We start from the raw sequence: 19,913 nt of genomic DNA on the forward strand, positions 1-19,913 counted from the left end.
AGTTCCCACCAACTCTACCAAGCTTGCTTGATTTTTTATTTTAGTGATTTTGGTTTGGGTTATTTTGGGAAGAAGAGTTGTTTGGTTCATTTTGAGATTCGGTTAGTTTTAAGGATCCAATCCATATTATTACCAAATTTACATGTAAGAGGTTCCGATCTAGTAACCTGTAGTAGTTATTTTTTAACAAGATAACTTAATGTTTAGATAGTTATTAGAAAAGTTAATGAACAAGTTTATCAAATTTATTTCAATTCATTTTTCAAAACAAAAAGAAAAAAAGAAAATAAATTTTCAACTCATAATGAATGAAGTACTCCATAGTTCATAGTATTATTTTATTTATGCCCGTCAAAGGTTAACGCTTAAGAAAAATAAATGGTGTATGTTGTACTCCGTATGTAGATAGGTATAGGCCCAAAAATGTGAAGATCCCAGCAAATAAGGCATTTAAATGCTCTGTTCAAATGAAAGCCCATTTTTACAATTTGATAATTTGATGAAGTAATACCTTGCCAAAAAAAAAAAACCTCTTTTTCCAAAGGTTCCAATTTCCTTCAATTTACGTACTCTGACACTACTCTAAGGGCAAATTCTGCAAAAAATTGTCCGTAATTCTTAGAATCTCATATCATATCCATTCTCGTATGAATCTTTATGTTGTTTTAATCTAAAGAAACGAAATTTAGAGGGCAGTTGCCAAAGCACACCAAGTGTTTGATAAAAGGCCTAAGTGAAAGCAAATCAAACATGGAAGTTACAGTTGGAACGCTAATAAAAGTTGGAGCTACTGTTGCTGGAGGGATGCTCGCCCTCTCTCTCGCCACTTCCACCACCATCAAAGTCATCCATTTCGCAACCGAAGCTAAAAGGGTATCCTCTTTGATCTTCTAATTGTAAGGATATAATCCCGCGTTCTAACTGTTAGATATCTAACAGTTTTAACACTTTTGCAAATTGGTCTTATTTGTTGCAGAAAAGCGAGGCGAAACCATGTCTAGGATGTAAAGGAAAAGGGTTCTACATTTGCAAACTTTGCAAAGGGAATGCTACCATACAATGGTCTCCTTTGTATGATCCTATTCATATCAACCCTTGTCAATGCCCGACTTGTGATGGTCATTGGTTAGTCTTGTTCATTCCTTCAGTATTTGATCGGTTTTTCAAAGCTCAAAATTCACAAACTTCCAATATTCACATATAAGGTTGCTTTTATTGTATTTCAGCATTCAACGATGTCTCAACTGTATTGGTAAAGGATACTATTGAGCTCCTCCAATGGTGTATCTTGCTCCAACTTCTGCAATCCATTCAAGCTAGCTGCATAGTGCGTTGGATGGAATATACTCCATTGTTGTCGTGTCAAGATGAATCTAAGCATGACCGTGGTTTCCTATAAGTTTAACTAGCTTAGCTGATTGAAGTCTAATAATATCGGCCTAATTTAATTTGTACTGTAATTTCATTCTGTTTTGTTTGTGAATGAGAACATATTATGTTATATTTCTCAAAGAGTTAAAGATAAACGAGTGACTAGCTATTATTAATTAGTCTTGTATCAATTGAACTAAATAGAACTACTTTGTATAGTAGAAAAGGCTAATTCAGTTAATAATTCAACTATAAATTCAAACAGGTTTGTGTAACTGAATTGGTACAAATAAAGGATGGTACCAAACTCAATAACATTTACATTCTCTAGTCCATTTTAGATTTTTAGCCAAGAGCTTGAATTGGTGCGTCATTCAAAAAATCCCTCATCAGCATGTTCATCGATCCTGCTCATCATATATCTAGCTAGTATTACATATATATCATTCATTTGTGTTTCTTTCTATTATAGAACTTAGCTAGTTTTGTTGTATTTAGCTAATATATGACAAAAAAACACGTAATTACATAATAGTAGTGAATAGAAATTATTGGTAATGAAGCGACAAAACACATATATTTATATGAAGGCCACTAATTAAGGGTGTTGTTATTCGTCGCTCCCATTTTACCGAGCGTCGCTCGCATTTTTGCCTTGAAATTCCTAAATTGCCCCTTGGTTATAAATAGCCACGAGACTCCCGAACTACACATTTCACACTTGAATTTTCTCTCTCTAAAATCTGTAATCTCTCCCAAAAAAAATCAGAATTTTTTTTGGAAATCAGAATTTGAAAATTCATAAGAAAAAAAAAAAAAAAAAAACCGAAAAAAACCCACATCTTAATTCTGAAATTTGTCTCTAAAATCCATTTATTTAAAAAACTAGATTTTGAAAATTTATAGTAAAATCTGGAACAAAAAGTGAATCCGTATATTTAATTTTCTCCAAAAAAAAAAAAAACCAAAACCGAAAACAACCACAATCGACTTGCAATGGCTGACCGGAGGCGGATAAGGGTGACGTATGGTGGTCGTGGTGGCGGTGGATTTTCCGGCGAATAGGTAATCAAAACGAAAAAAAAAGTCTGTGGAAAAAACCCAGATTTTCTGGAAAAAGGGGACATCCGCCTGAAAAATCCGGATGTCCCCAGAACATCCGCCTAAAAAATCCGGATGTTTTGGGGACATCCGGATTTTTCAGGCGGATGTCCCCTTTTTCCAGAAAATTTGGATTTTTCGCCCTTTTTTTCCCAGATTTTTTAATTTTCGTTTATAGTATTTCTTCGTTATTTTTTTTTTTCAGTTTTCGTTTTTTTTTTTTTTTTACAGTGCATTTTTCCAGTTTTTTTTGTGCAGAATTTTTTATAATTTTTCAGTTTTCGGATTTTTTTTTTTAAGTTTAATTTTTTTCCAGTTTTTTTTTGCTCATTTTTTTTTCTGTTTTATTGGTTGTTGTTGTTGTTGTTGTTGTTGTCGTTGTTGTTGTTGTTGTTGAAGTTGTTGTTGTTGTTGTTGTCGTCGTCGTCGTTGTTGTTGTTGTTGTTGTTGAAGTAGTAGTTGTTGTTGAAGTTGTTGTTGTTGTTCTTGAAGTTGTTGTTGTTGAAGTTGGTGTTGTTGTTGTCGTTGTTGGAGTTGTTGTTGTTGTTATCGTTGTTGTTGTCTTTGTTGTTGTTGTTGTTGTAAGTATATTTTTGTTTTGTTTTTTTAATTTTTTTATTTTTTTTAATTTTTTAATTTTTATTTTTGGTTTGTTCTGTTTTTTTATTTTTATTTTTATTTTTATTTTTGTTTTGTTTGTTTAAGTATGTTTTTGTTTTGTGGTTGTAAGTATATAATTTTTTTTAATTTTTTAATTTTTTAAATTGTTTATCTTTGTTAATTGTTTTTAATTTGTTTGTGATATTTTTTTTTGTCGATTTTTTTTGTATCCTTTTGTTTCTATGCTTGTGAGGTTCTTTTTATTTTATTTTTAAATTTGTTTATGGTTGTTAATTTTTTTGATTTGTTTGTGTTGTTTTTTTTTGGTTTATTTTTGTTTTTGTTATTCGTTTATGTTTCTTAATTTTTGTATATTAGTTTGTGATGTTTTGTTTGGTATTGAGTTTTTTTTTTTATTCTGTTGTTATTATCTTAGTGAGGTTTTATTTTTGTTCGTGTAATTTGTTTATGTTTGTTAATTTTTTTTTATTTGTTTGTGATTTTTATTGTTTTTGTTGTTTATGTTTTTTGGTTTGTTTTTGTGGTTTTGCTTGGGAAAATTTATTTTTGTTTATGATTTTTCTGATTATGTACGTATTTAACATAGATTGAGGGTTCGGGAACTCGTCACGCAATATCTCGACGTTTGAACGCCTCAGTTAGGCGGGAGTCAGGCCGTTTAGGAAATACGGCCGAACCGTTCGATCACCAGCAGCAGTATGGGTATGCTGGTAACTGGTCGGGGGAGCAGCAGCCAGAACGCAGCATCCCCATGTACTCGTCGGGTGGAGTGCCTTCACCTTCATCTGACGATGAGGACGACGAGGCAAGTCAGGCTTCCCGCGATGAAGAGTATGACCCTCGTTATTATCATACGGTGCAGAGGGGTCATACTGGGAGATTTGTCAGCAGTAGTCAAACCAGTCAGCCTTCCACTAGCACAGCAGAGGCATGGGTAGTGCAGGAGGCGATGCCAGGAGGTCCTGAGGATGGGACCGTTATCCTAGCTTTGGGGGGCACGTGGCTGCGTATATATGGGGCGGGCAGGAGCGTAATGTTTTGCGCTGTTTGGGCAGGACGCAGTTGTGTTCTGAGTTGGTCGCCTGGCGAGGTCGTCTTGCACATGACCATTTGGAGATGATTGACGGTAGCGGTCTGTCCCACTTACCTGGGATCATGTTCAGGCGTTTGGACTGGCCGCTGATTTCAGCTTTTGTTGAGAGATGGCAGCCAGATACGAACACGTTCCATATGCCATTTGGGGAGATTACGATCATGCTGCATGATGTGTACTACATTCTTGGGCTTCGTGTAGATGGTAGCATGGTGTCCGCTACTCCCAGTACGGACATCCTGCGGGACGCATGCTCGATCACCATGGACATGACTGCAGAGGAGCTGAATGAGAAGTGCGGTACCAAGACTGTCTGGCAGGGTAGTGGGGTGCTGACGGAGAGGATTGCGGACTCGACCCTGGAGTCGCAGAGGCCTTTCAATGTCCATTACAGTGCCTACCTGTGGTTAGTGCTGGGCGGATGTCTGTTTCTGGACAAGAGTGGTAACCGTACTCATCCGTCCTTCCTCAGCGAGCTTGTTGTGGATGTTCTGCCGATCAATGAGTACTCTTGGGGTTCAGCTGTTCTGGCGTATTTGTATCGGCAGTTGGGTACGGCATCTAGAAAAGATGTCGATTCTATCGCTGGTTGTCTTACACTTCTGCAGGCGTGGATCTATGAGTATTTTCCGTGCTTCCGGCCTCAGCAGGGTACCTTGACTAGGGAGCTCAGTGTTCCGCGTGCCTCGGCTTGGGATGTGAGATCGGGATGCCCCAACAAGAGAATGGAGCGCCTCCTCGCATTTCGTTCTAGATTGGATCAGCTGACCGATAATGAGGTTAACTGGCTCCCGTACGGGGTTGATCCGGCACGTCGCGTGCCAGCCACTTTATTCATTGGCTGCATCCAGTATCGGAGTATCATTGAGCCATACATGCCTGATCGAGTCGTTCGGCAGCTGGGATTCGTGCAGGACATTCCGGGGACCATTATCAGGCCTAAGAAGGCTAAGAGGCCTACGAACTTGAAGATGTATCGGGTAGAGTTCCCGACTGAGATGACATCAGTGATGTGGACTCGGTTTGTCCCTGGTTCTTCGTTCAGTGTTGTTCCCGGTGCCCTTACCCGACTCGGCGGTGGCGCTCCTACGGTCGGTCCTGGTTACATGCAGTGGCTCTACCGATTTTCTCATCCTCGTATTTCTCCGGGTGGGTCTTCAGCTGCGGACACACTTCCAGAGAGGACTAACACGGACTACGTAAGCACTTGTGTTTTATTTATACTTTAAATTTCATGTACGCTAAATGTGAATTATGTAACTAATGTGTTGTTCTCTTATTTGCAGTGGATGGGTCGTTCCTTGGAGATTCACCGTAGGTCACTGGCGGAGTATCCCAGCATGTCGCCGGACACGAGGGGGATGATTGAGCAGCTGATTTTTGACTGGCAGGTGAGGATGGGGCTGTGATCCGCTTCTGTGTTTGTTTACCATTAACCAGTCCATTTGAAACTTTGTTTTGTTAATAAAAATAATGTAATTGCGAGTTTTGTTTCAACTTTGTATCATTACTTTGATTGATTTCCTTATATTATATCCCTAGAATTGTTCAACCTAAATTACATAAATCAGTTCAACCTAATTACATGTATGTATTCAATCTAATTACATAAGTTCGTCTTTCAACCTAATTACATGAATATGTTAAACCTAATTACCCTCAACTCGGCAAGTGCTCGTGTTACCGAGGTGCAGAACCTGGTTCGTCCAGAATGTCACAAATTTGGTCTTATGACAAAGCCAGGTTCTCTCGACGTAACTAATCACATTTGGGAAACAAGCCCACCGAGTTTTCATTCTGTCTACAGTTGAGTTATAATCCGCCTCGATCGCGGCATCCATGATACGTTTCCAAGGACCGTTTTTGAATTGCGCCCCAATCTTCTTGTTCTTGAACATATTAGTGACCCGAGCCTCCACATCTTTGTTAATGTGCCACCGACAAAGCAAATGCAACGTCCCGGGAAACTCTTCTCTCAATGCCGCACAAAGTCCAAGCTCACGGTCTGTCAGAAATACCGACGGCTCCTTATCATACCCAATCAACTTTCTTAATCTCTGTAGAACCCACCGGTAGCTTCCCGTGCACTCGTTGTGCATGAACACATAACCGACGAGAAAATTCTGATTTGTCGGTGTCACACCGACTATCTCAAAGAACGGCATCCCGTATCGGTTGGTCTTGTATGTCGAATCCATACCGATCACATACGGATACGTCCGTAGTATGTTCACCGTGATCGGGTGCACCATAAACGCATGCTGCAGAACGCTGACATCATCAAACATGACCCAGTAAATATACCGGCTCTCTCTCGCCAAATGTAGAAATTGCTGAACAACTCCTCTCCCATCAGACATCTCCGCTCTCAAGTCATTCCGGCAGTTGTAGATATGTCGGATGTTTGGATGATCATCGGGAAATTGCTCTGCAATTGTCGCCATGATGTTCCGCGGTGCAACCTTGGACTTTGTCATGTCCTGCACAACCTTCTTCGCATCCGGGCTCAAGCCACTGATCTTACGATGACCCTCCGGATAGACAATCATTGGATGGTTATGGGTCCCAGTTGCATCATTCTTGGCCCGGATCTTCCAACTGTCGGTGACGAAGACATAATAAATCTTGATGTAGAAAGGACAACCAATTGCTTTGGTTTTGGTGTCCATCCTAATTGCATTCTCAAGATCTCTCGGCTGGCTCTTTCGGCCCCTATCACACCTCAAATACCGGTACGGCCGACCGTCTCTGGTTTTGTTGTAAGACGATTTAACCAAAAGAAAACCCAGATTTACGGCAACAGCATACGCCCAATTAACTGCCTCATCAAACGTTGGAAACAACGTGTCTGTGGCAAAATGCGCACTATAATTCACATCGTCGGCACCATCTTCGTACTCCGAACCCTATAAAAAATAATTATGACACACATAAAACACAAACACGTTACTTCTAATTCTAGTATAGACAATAATAGTAACAATATTAAAAATAATATTAACAATAACCAAACAATACTAAAAACAACTTAACAATAATCATAACAATACTAAAAATAATATAAACAATAACACTAATATAAAAAACCATAACAATAATAAACAAAATTATCGAAAGAATAATAAAATTAATCATAATAATTACACAATTAAACATAACGATAATAAAAACAATAATAGTAAACACAATAATAACAACAATAATAGCGATACTAATAACCAATAACACACAAAAAAAAGAAAAAAAAAATAATAACCATAAAATAATGATAATAACCATAATAATAATAGCCAACACTCATAATAAAATAACACTAATACTAATAATCAAAAACATTAACAATAACACTAATATAAATAACCATAACAATAATAACAAAAATAATCGAAACAATAATAAAATTAATCATAATAATAACACAATTAATCATAACGATAATAAAAACAATAATAGTAAACACAATAATAACAACAACAATAGCGATACTAATAACCATTAACGCACAAAAAATTAAAAAAAAAAAAATCGGTTTTATGTCACTAATGGAAAAAAACAGAAAATAAATAACAATAACACTAATGGAAAAAAATAACAATAACACTAATGGAAAAAAACAGAAAAAAAAGAAAAAAAAATAACCGGTTTTAAGGGACATCCGGACAAAATTTCCGGATGATCCATGGATGATCCGGAAATTTCATCCGGATCCTCCATGGAAGATCCGGAAATTTCATCCGGAAGTTGCATCCGGATGAAATTTCCGGATCTTCCATGATCCAGATGAATTTTCCGGATCTTCCATGGAGGATCCGGATGAAATTTCCGGATCATCCATGGATCATCCGGAAATTTTGTCCGGATGTCCCTAAAACAGAAACAAAAATTTTTTTTACGAAACTTACAGAATCTTCCGACGATGCCTCCGGTGTGCGAACGTTGCCGTCATTCCACATCTTAAGCCCGTAAACTCAGCTCCAGAAAAATTTTGGGAACAACATTTTTTATAAAAAACCGATTTGTTTTGCCCTCGCTCGGGAATTTTGGAACTCGGGATTTTGAAAAGGAAACTTTGAGTGAAATCGCTCGATAATGTTTTTAATATGATCGTGATTGGTTATGACTACTCGGTGAACCTTTAAATAGCACAAAATAACCTAAGGGCCAAATGGTCATTTCACTCAAAATTGGGAGCGACGCCTGGTAAAAAGGGAGCGACGAATAGCGATTCACGTAGGTAATTAAAACACACGAAGTATTATTTAGATACTTGGATTATTGAAATAGTACACATAGGAAACATGAACACATTGCGTACTAGTGCAGGGAAGTTTTATTTAGTACATTATACTAGCTAGCTAGCTAGTAGCTAGTAAGACTGCACCAGCATTATATTAGTTGAGCAACGCAAGCTCAATCCCAAACGACGTTGACTTCGACGGAGCCAAACTTTCCGCTAATGGGTTTCATCTCACTTGCACCAGCTTCTTTGACTAGAAACACAACTTTACCGTTTGCAATTTCATCGTCACTAGAAAGACTATCATAGTCCATCAAGTGTGCTTCAATCTCCATTTCCGTGGCGGCTTTAGGCACATTCACACCCGACTGGCTTAAGGGAATGGATTTCCCTGGCCTTACTTCAATGTGTTAAGTTTGAGACTTATCAAAGAGTGAAATTTGGCTACTGACTCCAAAGCGACCAAATATAGTACCGTAAACTTGTGCAGGATCTTCTCCATCGCCGTTGATGAGCTTAACACTCAACGTAGCTTGAGTATTGTCAATCACGTTCGTTGCATTTTCTTGAGTGCTGGCCATCTTTTGAGTATAATAATCTCCTACATACAAACCACAAATTATTAATTAAGATGAAAAAAACACATGCATTAGTGCCAAATATTTATTAAGATACCAATAAGATCAATCTTGGCCTAGTCGTTAAGACTAAAGGTCTGCGACTCTGTGTACAATATATCATTGTTTTAAATCACAGACCTTTATCTGTAACTTGTATTGCCTTTGTAATCCATTCGGACCCAAAAATATTAATACTAAGCTGGTTAAGATCAATGAATTGAGCGAGCTAATTAATTAAAGAGATCGATAGGCACTTACCTTAATTAAGTATGACCTTCTTCTGTATCTGTCTGACTTGCAAATAATGCCATGCTTGCCCACCTTTATATAGTGGGAAAAGATGAGATGGAATCAATATACAATTAATTGATGATGTAGTGGCTTGGGGCTACTACCATGGTGGCAGCGTTCTGGCCAGGCGCCTCAGCCACGGTGGCGGCTTCCCGGCCAGGCGCCACCGCCACAATTATTTTTTTTTTTTGTTTTTTTAATTATATTTAAATTTTTTTTTCTTTATTTGTTTTTTAGCTTTGATAAATTTGAAATTAAATATGTTTTTTTTTAAAAACAATTTAATTTGAAATTAGGTTTTAAATATGTGTGAATAATTTATATAAAAAAAATAGAATTATGGTTTAATTTGAAATTATGTTTTAATATGTGTTAATAATTTAAAAAATAAACAAATTTATAATTTTGTATGTGTGTGAATACTTTTTTATATAATTACGTGTTAATTTTTTGTTAATTATGTGTAAATTTAGAAATTAAATGTATTATGCGTTAAATATAGAAATGAAATTTAGAAACTTAAAATTTAGAAATTACTTATGTGTTAATTTTTTTTATTCTTTTTTTTTTTGTTTTTTAACTTTGATAAATTTGAAATTAAATATGTGTTAATAATTTAAAAAAAAAACAAAATTTATTTTTTAAATATGTGTTAATAATTTATAAAAAAAAAACAGAATTATGGTTTAATTTGAAATTATGTTTTAATGTGTTAATAATTTCAAAAAATAAACAAATTTATGTTTTAATTTTTGTATGTGTGTGAATACTTTTATATATAATTACGTGTTTTGTGTTAATTATGTGTAAATTTAGAAATTAAATGTATTATGCGTTAAATATAAAAATGAAATTTAGAAATTTAAAATTTAGAAATTACTTCTATGTTAATTTTGTGTCAAATGTATTAATTTAATCCTTATGTAATTATATTTATATGTCATTGTTGCAGGATTATAGTGGAGACGGAAATGATTATAGTGGGATTTTTGTACATGATGGTTTGTTTGAAGATGCTCAACAAGCGATTGATTGGGCAAAATAGGTTGCAATTAGATCAGATTTTTGTTTAGTAGTAGCAAGTCATAAATCTCAACGGGATGGTAGAATGGATCGCATTTTGGGATGCGGCCGTTATCGCAAAAGGGAGGAACGAGATTTTAATAAAGCGATTCGGTTGGATACAAAGCGGAAAGATTGTGGGTGTCAGTTCAGAGTAAAGGTTCGACAACAGCAAAGTCGTGACGGTTGGGAAGTGAAGGGTTACGGTAAATGGGGGTATCACAACCATGAGATGATAGTATATGAAGTGGGTCATCGACAGTTAAGCAGCCTAAGTCCTGCTGTGAAACTAGTTGTAAAAGAAATGAATGATGCTCAAGTGAAGCCTGCTAAAATATTAGCATCTGTATTAGAGAAATTTCCTGAAGACCAGCCAAACCTAAGACACATCTACAACGTCAGACAGAAATTGAGGTTTGAACGGTCAGAGGGAAGGAACCCTATACAGCAGCTTCTACACCAGGCACAAGCACGTGGTTACCTGTTCTGGTTTAATTCTGATGAAGACACATTGGAGGTGACTCATTTATTCCTTGTGCATCCTGATTGTGCTGATATGATCACGTCTTGGCCATCTGTGATTTTGATCGATTCAACATACAAGACAAACAAGTACAAGTTCCCACTGGTTGAGATGGTTGGGATGACTCCAACAAACTAGAACTTTCTGTTTGGTGATGCAGTCATCAAGGATGAGACGGCTGCAAGTTACTATTGGGCGTTGGAGAAGTTGAGAAATTACATCGGCCCAAATGTTCAGCCATCAGCCATCGTCTGTGATTGTGAGGGAGGTCTCTTTGCCCCTATAGCAGAGCTGTTTCCGGAGTCAAGCCATTTACTGTGCACATGGCACATCAATAACTGTGTGAAAGTCAAAGCCTACAACTTTTTCAACAAGAATTTAGATTCAGTAGAGAGATTGGTAAATGGTAAGTGGCGGAAGATCCTACAAGCTACTACGAAGGCAGAGTACGATCGATCCTTGGAGCAGTTCAAAGATGCGTACCAATGGTGCCCGACAATGGTAAACTATGTGATGCAGCAGTGGATACCTCAAAGGGAAAAGTTTGTCAAATATTGGACAAACCAAGTTTTTCATTTTGGAAACACTACAACATGTAGAGTTGAGAGCGCTCATAGAGCTTTGAAGGACTGGATTGATTCTTCCACCTCTGCTCTGGATACACTGTACGAGAGAATAAACAAGGCAATTGACACTCAAAAGAACGGCATCAAGAACTCTCTCGAGGAATCTAGACGGCGACATGGCATGATGTATTGCCATTTCATATTTAAGATTCTCCATGGTCGTGTGTCACACTACTGCTTGGGGTTGATTCTGAGCGACCACAACAGGATGAGGGAGTTGGGTGATGAAGTGGCTATTCGGTGCGGATGTACTATATCAGTGACTCATGGACTACCTTGTGCATGCACCATTCACCACGTAATTACGCAAGATAGGGCGTCGTTACATGTTGATCAGGTTTATCCATTATGGCGGACGCTCGTTATTGGAGAGCATGCTGTTCCACAAACGGTCCACCGTGAATAGGAGGAGTTGGAGCAGTTTCGTTCGATGTTTGACCAAGTGTCCTCTAGTCACCCTTCAATCATTCCTGATGCTACCCACGTACTTCATGACATGTTCAACATGTCATGCTTGGATCACGAGGAACCCGAAGGGGTCGAGCGATCTAGAGGTCGACAAGCACGGCGAAACAGGAGTGCGTTTGAGTACATTCGTGGTCGTGGTCGTGGTCGTGGCCGTGGTTGTACATCGTCATCAAGTCGTAGCCAATCTTCTTCGTCGGTGAATATGTCCGGCACCGGTACGGTACTTTACTTTAATTTACTTTTTAGAGTGTTTGATTAGTTTATTGCTGAGTTGTTAATTGTGTTTATTGATGTGTGCAATAGGTAGAATGAACATTGAACATTTTCCATATAAGGACAGGATCCCTAACATCATGATGCCATTCTTGGACGGGTGGAATGATGTGGTTGCAGATGGTAACTGCGGATTTTGGGTTGTGGCTGATGTGTTTCAGATGGGTGAAGACAACTACGGTTTAGTGCGTCAGTTTATGTACAATGAAATCGCCTCAAACCGAGGTGTTTATCGCCATGTGTACGACCAGGACTTGGATAGGTCTCTGCAGCGTATCCGGTAGAGAGGAGGACCTTGCGGTCAAAATCATTGGTTCGACGCGCCACTTGATCTCTTTGTCGTTGCAAACATCTACAAGTGTGCAGTCCTGCATTTCGGCCTTGGTTTGCGTAATCGAGCTTAGTATCCATGTACCACGGTTCTGCCTTGGTGTTCCCGTGAGACCGTCACTTGACCGGTAAGAGAGGTTGCTATTGGATTTCTGGGGCCGTCATACAGACATTTCATCCGATTGGACCTGTCACCCGATTTTCCGGTCCCACCGATCATACCGAAGTGGTACACCATTCGTAGAACAAGCGTAGAGGGTTGGGATGCGCTGTATCATGCTCGGGTGCAGCAGTGGAACAACCTAGCTGCCTTTTAGTTTTTCACGCGTATACCTACCTTTTCTATGCAACATTATATTTTTATTGCTATTTTTATTCCAGATATTTATTTTTCGTATTCTAATTTTGACTAAATTTATATCTTGCATGCACACTAATTAGATATTGCGCGTTACAAACTAAAAAGATAATGTCAAATTTTAAAAACTTAAAATAATAATTTCAAATGTTAAAAACTTAAAAGATAATGTCAAATTTTACAAACAACTATGATAATGTACAAAATTTTCTATAAACAAACTGCTCTGTGACACCCACTGCCACTGCTCAAGGGCCCATTCCAGATCATCAATATATTACAACAAAATAAAGCAAAGGTAACATTGAAAAATCATTGCCTAATATGAAAAAAGTGTTGCCTTATAGCTAAGGCAACACATATGAGGCGTAATTTATGCCCCCGTTATCTATTCATAAAGCAACACATTTTAGTTCAAAAGCAACAATTTTAAAGCCAAGGTATAATGATACCTAAGGCAACATTTTTATAAAGGCAACAAATGAAAACTATTGCCACCTAAGGAGACAATTTGAAATTGTAACCTTATATCATATTATGCAACAAGCTTTTCAGTTGATGTATCTTAAGGCAAAGATGAATAATACAAAAGTGTTGCCAAATATCTAAAGGCAACACCATTAAAGCTATTATATATAAAATTATAATTAAATGAGCAAAGATGAATAAACATATGAACTCAACAATACACAATAATCAGTTTAATAGGAACTTGAACATCAATATAGAAGAAACTTGATTTTATAACAAAATTCATGTCAACTCATTAAAATCCAAAAAACAATATCCAATAAAATTTTACTACAAAATACTCATAAAAATACTAAATAACTTGTAATTCATGATCTAAGCTAGTACATTTCTAATAACACTAAATGTATATTTGTTTATATCTAATTTTGTACATGGGGGAAGGAATGTAACCCTTAAAGAGATGCTAATAGATCAACTCTTTGTTTTTGTCTTTAATATATATCTTCTTCCATGTATTTGTACGCCCTGTATTACTGATCAAATAACAAAGTTAGAATAATAATTTTCAAAAACTAAGAAAAATAATTGAAATTCTAAGCAAAGATATAGAATTAAAACATTTGACTAGTATGGCAAGCAAAACATACAAATATCAAGATTCATAAAGAAATTTTTACATTCATCCAAGACCAAAGGAAGGAAATAGACGAACACTAGTTAGTAATGTAATACATCAGATATTCACCATGCATAGATAAGGAAAATAAAGAGTAAATAATACTCCCTCCAATTCTATTTGCTCTTCCACTCCGGAGACAAAAAAAAAAAGTCAAAGTGGAAAGAACAACAAAAAAGATTGGAGGGATAGTGAGATAAAATACATAATGAAACAATAGGCAAAATAGAAATTATGTCATATGTTTAATGGTATAGCCAAACAATTAATCTTATAACTTACCTTATTAAAGTTGTAGTAAAAGATAAACTTCCAACTAAGTTTACTGGACATGAGAGGCAAAGTAGAGTGGAGAAATTGGCCGGTGGAAAATAATCTATGTACATTATGATCTTTCAGACACTTTCACAGACTAAGATAAACCTTGGTAAGGAAGACAGGGAAATCAAAGTCTATTACACTATGATTACCCTATGAAATACGATCAATTTAATGTCTAGAGTGCATTGTTAAATGTTAGAAATAGATATCCTTTAGAACTCGAAAGTGCACCCTTTTAAAAATAGTAGTGATGCGCAGCCTTACAGGTATATTAATACATTCTTGATACAAAGAAGTAAGATAGTTGTATGACTTGTATCTAGAACTATCTAGGAAATCATTCTTGTTGGTAGCTCGAAAGGCGACAAGATTTTGGTTGTTGCTCCTAATTATTATATAAAGTGAGTTATTTTGTTGATCCTAATTAATTTACCCACCCTTTACTTACCAGATTCATAATCAAACCATCAAAATAGCCTATTAAGTCAATCATCACAGCCATACTGACAGCAGCTATAGCTACAAGAACCATCAAACGGCAGAACACACACACACACAAACTCCCCCCCCCCCCCCAAAAAAAAAAGGAAAGAAATCAAAACAATGAAAACAAAGTAACTCATTAGCTCTATATATATAAATCACTAATTACATTATTACATTCCATCCACTCTGACCTCTTTCTATAAATATCCATTCTAAAGATTTATAGCTACAAGATCAACAGCTAGAAGATTTTTAACTATAAGTAATAATATTTAGTTCAATTTTACAAGTAGACAACTTAAAATAAACGCAGTAATAAAAAAATGTTCACATCTTAGGCTACACAATAGTGATCTACTCTTTAGAAGACTATTTGGTACTAGACTGCTACCATATTGCTAAGGCTACTAACTTCAATCTTTAATTGACACACTCATCTATTTTTGTCGATTGACTTTCATTTTCAAAATAAATCATAACTAGTTATAGTGAAACAATTTTAGTTTGAATTTCAATCGTATAAAGGTGTAATTTAGCTACTTTTGTAACTCATCTTGTTTTTTACACTGACATCGATCATTAAGATGAAAACGTTATTTCTAAAAATTTGAAGGGTCTTTGAAATCACTTTTCTTATTAAAATAGACTATGGCTTATTCTTTTAACCTTTAAAAACTTTCCGTTCAGATAATTTGAAGTTGCAATCGATATTGTTCCCTGTATATTACTCCCCTCCATGCCCCATCCCTGCACACTGTTCCTCTTCCTTACCCCTTTTACTTACACCACTGCACCACTAAACAGACAAATTATTCAAAATATATCTTGATGCTAAACATTTAATAGGACATACATACTCCAAATCCATATTTTCAATTCCTAAACATTTAATAGGACATACATACTCCAAATCCATATTTTCAATTCCTAAACATTTAATAGGACATACATACTCCAAATCCGTGTTAGCAGACTATATGCCCTGTTATCAACGCCAGCAGCAGGCTACCAACAGCAGTAGCAGCAACAGCAGTCTGCCAGCAATAGGCAGGGCAACAGCAGCAGTCTGCCAGCAATAGGCAGGGCAACAGCAGCAGTCTGCAAGTAGTGGCAGCAACCTAGAAACAGGTTCCAAGGCTTAAGGAATTACCCTAACCTCTAATATAATTAAATTGCTTTTAATGATCCTATGTTGTAAGACTAAGCTTAGTATAATGCATTTTAATCTAGATAGCTCATTATAAAAGGGAAATGTTAAGTTAAAAAGGAAGTCAAATTTTATTAAGTGTGAGCTAAATTTAAAACAGGAATGTAGACACATTCTCAAATGGATGCAACTAATAATTTGAGGTTGTTGGTTGAATCAACTGGATAATGTGTTTATAGCTTTTGGTTTATAAATTGAAAATCTAACTTGTTAATTACCTTGATGTCTTATAAATAAAAATAGCTATCAATTAAGCATCATTAAAACTCTCTGATTCATTACTACTCCATTTAAATTTTCTCATGATAAACCTGCTTAAACCCCTATTTGCTCTAATGCAACTAAACAGTATCTAAGGCTTGAATCCTTTCCGCCCTCACATGCTCAAGACCTTTAATTTCATAAGTCTAAATAATAGGCAATTCAAACATACTTCAACTTTAAAAAGCATATAACAGGTTTCACAAAAACGGCGAAGGTAAGTATATACACTAAAACTGAATAGAGGTGCTAAAACGATACGAAGTAAATTATAACCAAAAAATCATTAGGTCCGAACTGAGAACTTACAACTTAGAGATAATCAGAACTTACAACCAAGCTAAAGAAGCTGAGTAATGACAATTAGAAAAACAAACCAGGGTGTCCATTATCCTTGAAGCAAATCTTAAGCAGATTACCTCACAAAAGAATCACAATATAATACTAAGCAAATTAATCAACTTTGAAAGAGGCTATTATATTAAGCATCACTTACCAATTGGTCAAATTAAAGGTTAGGCTCCGTTCCAAACTGCTCGTATTAGAGAAAATTAATAGCACTCTAGCTCATTGATTAGTATCAAGCTACCTAGATTAAACACACCACAAGTACAACTCACATAAATATTACAAGTACAAGCGAATTTAGCAATTAATATTCTGAGTTTCTTGTTAAATTAGCTTGTACAACTCTGTAAAAAGTGGGTTACGAAGCTGTTTATCTGATTGATACTTAAGTTAAGTCTTAAGTGTTATTTGTAGCAAAAGATACTCTCTTATCGGTAAAGCAAGTAATTTGAAATCACGAACCTGTATATTTTCAATAGTTCAATACTTCAAATCTTCAATACCCACAAATCCACAATAAAAGTATAAACTATAAAACAATTAAACAAGTAATAAACTAATAATTCAGAGATTAAAATCAGATTTACATACCATTTGGTGATTTGGGTGAATTGGGTCTAGCGAAGAGTCGAAGACAGAGTAGAAGACGCGAACAGCCAACAGCGAACTCCAATTGTCGAACGATTGAACGAAGACGCGAACTGGAACTCCAACTGGTAGACCTGCAGACGCGAACTGGAACTCCAAGTCTCCAACTAGCAGACGCGAACTCCAACTCGAACGAAGACGGCAGACGCGAACTCCGACTTGGTCTTGGGATGAACCGACGAAGTGCCGGAGTGGAGCGGTGGCCGGTGGAGCCTGTAGACCGCCGACGAGCGAGGAGAAGTGGAGAACTCCAACTTTCGAAGAGAGAGAAAGTTAGGGTTTCACTAATTCACTTCCTTCTTTGTTCTTTCTACCCGATACTGTTTGCACTCTTTCTGTTTTTAATTTCTTTTTTTTTTTTTTTTAATTTTTTTTTTACAGTTGGGGGGACTAGCTCCGCCCCTGCCTGTATACCTTAGCTTCTTTTCTTTACAATAGTTGATGTCAGAGTTAGAGCAATCAAAACGTGAAGCCACTTTACTAGAGAACATTGTGAGGAAGCTCAAGAAGATTTGGAACTAAAAGCAAAAATTAGAAGCTAAAACTAAAAGCCAAAACTAGAGATTAATCAACCTATAATCTATCGTGCTATGATTGTTTCCATAATAATCAAAATCAATCCACATAAAAAACAAAAAACCCAATCTACCAATTCAAGAAACTAGAAAAATATAAATTAATTCTTAACATATTCTCAATTTAAATTATTCATAACAGAAAATATTTATAAATGTAACAACTAATTGTGAAAAAAAAGGGTCAGAGTAATCGTACTTGACGTTTTTACAATGAAAAACTATATTAAAAATTAGGGCTTTTTGCATAATCACTCAATTTCGAATGGTGGATTTCAATGAAACCTTGGAACCTAGATTAAAATCAATAATCGGACAAAAAATTCGATAAAAACCATAAATTTCGCAATTGCAAAACTTCAGGAAGGGGAAGATCTAAAGGATTGTAGGAAGGAAAAACATGAGTTGAGCATTTAACCTGGGAGGAAATGTCGTGGTGGCGCAATGGTGGCAGCAGATGAACTGGGACGGTGAACTTGCCTGATACACTTGAGCCTTCTGCGCTTTTTTCTCTTTTGGAGGTATTCTAAAAATTGTAAGCGGGATGCTATTATATATGTTGAGGGGTTTTTTTTTTCAATTTCTTTTTAATTATTGATGCAAGGGCAGCGACTACCAAGTTAGTCATAATATTAGTCGCAAATTTTAAGTTTAAAAAGGTATAAAAATTATAAACCCTTTCATTAGTCGCAAAATTTATACGAGTGTTGCAAATTAGAGACCGCATAGCAATTACTGCCAAATTAGTTGCAAAATTTGCAACTACATGTCTCTTTCAGTCACAAAAAACATTTTTGCGACTGAATTTTATGGTAATTGCAATTATCAGTCATTAATTTCCCTTTTTCTTGTAGTGTTTCATATTTTAATCTAAATTTTTTTGGGATTTGTGAATTTTTAGATTTTTTTTTTTGGTTTGTGCTAATATTTTGGTGTTTAATTATACCCAAACATAATTTTAATGTGGCACAAGTGTTTGAATAATAGGGGATAAAATACTCATGGCACAAGTATTTGTTTGTCACAAAATAGAATTACTCTTGGCACAAGTGACAATTTTCCATAAGAACTAGTTACTCGTGGCATAAATATTTATTATCCACGGGAATATTATTTAGCCGTGACACAAGTTTCAATTAGCCACACATTTATATTTTCTCGTGGCATAATATTTTGTTGTCATTTAAGTTTACTGGTTGAATTTATTTTCTCGTGGCAAGATCAAATTATGCCACGAATTTTGAATTCCCGTGGCATAATTCGTGGCACAAGTGGTGAAATGTTGTAGTGTACATTCTTAGGCGACAATTGTATTGTCGTTATCTTTTTTAGCAATATTTTCTAAATTTGTTGCCTTAAGTAAAAGAAAAGCAACATTTTAGGTAGATGATTGTTATCTTTAATGGTGTATAACAACACTTTTTTAATTGTTGCACATGGATATAGTAGTATTATTTTGGTTCATAGTAACATTTAATATTCGTTGCCTTAGGTTATCAAGGGTAATAGTTTATTTAGTGTTGCAATTTTAGGTGTTGCCTATTCTCATTATGTTTGTAGTGATAACAGCTCTGCTTGATGCAGTCGTCAAGTTGTCCCTCTCCTAAAAAAGTATGTGTCCCAGCTGCATCATCTTTCCCATCCATTACACACAACAAAAAACATGAAATTCAATAACGACGTATTATATATAAAAAAAACACAACAACAAATGTTTTATGAGACATACCGCATCCACAGCAGTGGGCGGTGGCACATCATGCATCATCATCAGCGTCGTCGCCGTGGTGGAGGTCTCTGATCAGTTTCGGGTGCGAATACCGGTTGTACCATTCCATGTAGTGCTGGTCACACATGGCAGTCACCCTAGTTGGCGGCCGCTGCAGCTCTGTCGTCCATAGGCGAGCAACCATCGAAAACTGCTCCCATGTGGCAATCATGCT

At 36.3% G+C, this 19,913-nt stretch overlaps 3 protein-coding genes and 1 long non-coding RNA gene across 5 annotated transcripts; 3 read left to right on the plus strand and 1 right to left on the minus strand.

Annotated features, from left to right (window-relative positions):
• The first annotated feature begins 26 nt into the window (after positions 1-26).
• Positions 27-1,719, plus strand: LOC110707910. Its single transcript, XM_021885991.1, has 3 exons — positions 27-873; positions 977-1,125; positions 1,227-1,719. Exons 1-3 carry the CDS (start codon positions 751-753, stop codon positions 1,267-1,269), a joined length of 315 nt encoding a protein of 104 aa, XP_021741683.1. The 5' UTR covers positions 27-750; the 3' UTR covers positions 1,270-1,719.
• A 2,125-nt stretch (positions 1,720-3,844) lies between these two features.
• On the plus strand, positions 3,845-4,808 carry LOC110708137 (protein MAINTENANCE OF MERISTEMS-like). Its single transcript, XM_021886243.1, has 3 exons — positions 3,845-4,166; positions 4,283-4,738; positions 4,795-4,808. The coding sequence occupies exons 1-3, from the start codon at positions 3,845-3,847 to the stop codon at positions 4,806-4,808; spliced, it is 792 nt and encodes a 263-aa protein (XP_021741935.1).
• A 127-nt stretch (positions 4,809-4,935) lies between these two features.
• On the plus strand, positions 4,936-5,700 carry LOC110707909. The gene is made up of 2 exons (XM_021885990.1): positions 4,936-5,385; positions 5,473-5,700. Exons 1-2 carry the CDS (start codon positions 5,062-5,064, stop codon positions 5,593-5,595), a joined length of 447 nt encoding a protein of 148 aa, XP_021741682.1. The 5' UTR covers positions 4,936-5,061; the 3' UTR covers positions 5,596-5,700.
• Positions 5,701-13,789: 8,089 nt separating this feature from the next.
• Positions 13,790-18,024, minus strand: LOC110707911. Of its 2 annotated transcripts, XR_002508609.1 has the most exons (3): positions 17,339-18,024; positions 16,896-16,988; positions 13,790-13,981 (listed from the first exon to the last, which is right to left on the minus strand). It is a non-coding gene; the product is annotated as an uncharacterized LOC110707911 (long non-coding RNA). The 2 variants fall into 2 exon arrangements; XR_002508608.1 differs by lacking the exon at positions 16,896-16,988 and having other exon boundaries at positions 17,339-18,017.
• Positions 18,025-19,913: the final 1,889 nt, after the last annotated feature.

Source organism: Chenopodium quinoa, unplaced genomic scaffold (genome assembly GCF_001683475.1).
Source record: "Chenopodium quinoa cultivar QQ74 unplaced genomic scaffold, ASM168347v1, whole genome shotgun sequence".
Classification (NCBI taxonomy): Eukaryota; Viridiplantae; Streptophyta; class Magnoliopsida; order Caryophyllales; family Amaranthaceae; genus Chenopodium; species Chenopodium quinoa.

Bases quoted from the DNA above. Each gene is read 5' to 3' on its own strand.
- LOC110707910 (XM_021885991.1), top strand. From the start codon at position 751: ATGGAAGTTACAGTTGGAACGCTAATAAAAGTTGGAGCTACTGTTGCT. The intron at 874-976 runs GTATCCTCTTTG...TATTTGTTGCAG, and splicing joins TCGCAACCGAAGCTAAAAGG to AAAAGCGAGGCGAAACCATG. The intron at 1,126-1,226 runs GTTAGTCTTGTT...ATTGTATTTCAG, and splicing joins CCGACTTGTGATGGTCATTG to CATTCAACGATGTCTCAACT.
- LOC110708137 (XM_021886243.1), top strand. From the start codon at position 3,845: ATGTACTCGTCGGGTGGAGTGCCTTCACCTTCATCTGACGATGAGGAC. The intron at 4,167-4,282 runs GTTGGTCGCCTG...CGCTGATTTCAG, and splicing joins AGGACGCAGTTGTGTTCTGA to CTTTTGTTGAGAGATGGCAG.
- LOC110707909 (XM_021885990.1), top strand. From the start codon at position 5,062: ATGCCTGATCGAGTCGTTCGGCAGCTGGGATTCGTGCAGGACATTCCG. The intron at 5,386-5,472 runs GTAAGCACTTGT...TCTTATTTGCAG, and splicing joins AGAGGACTAACACGGACTAC to TGGATGGGTCGTTCCTTGGA.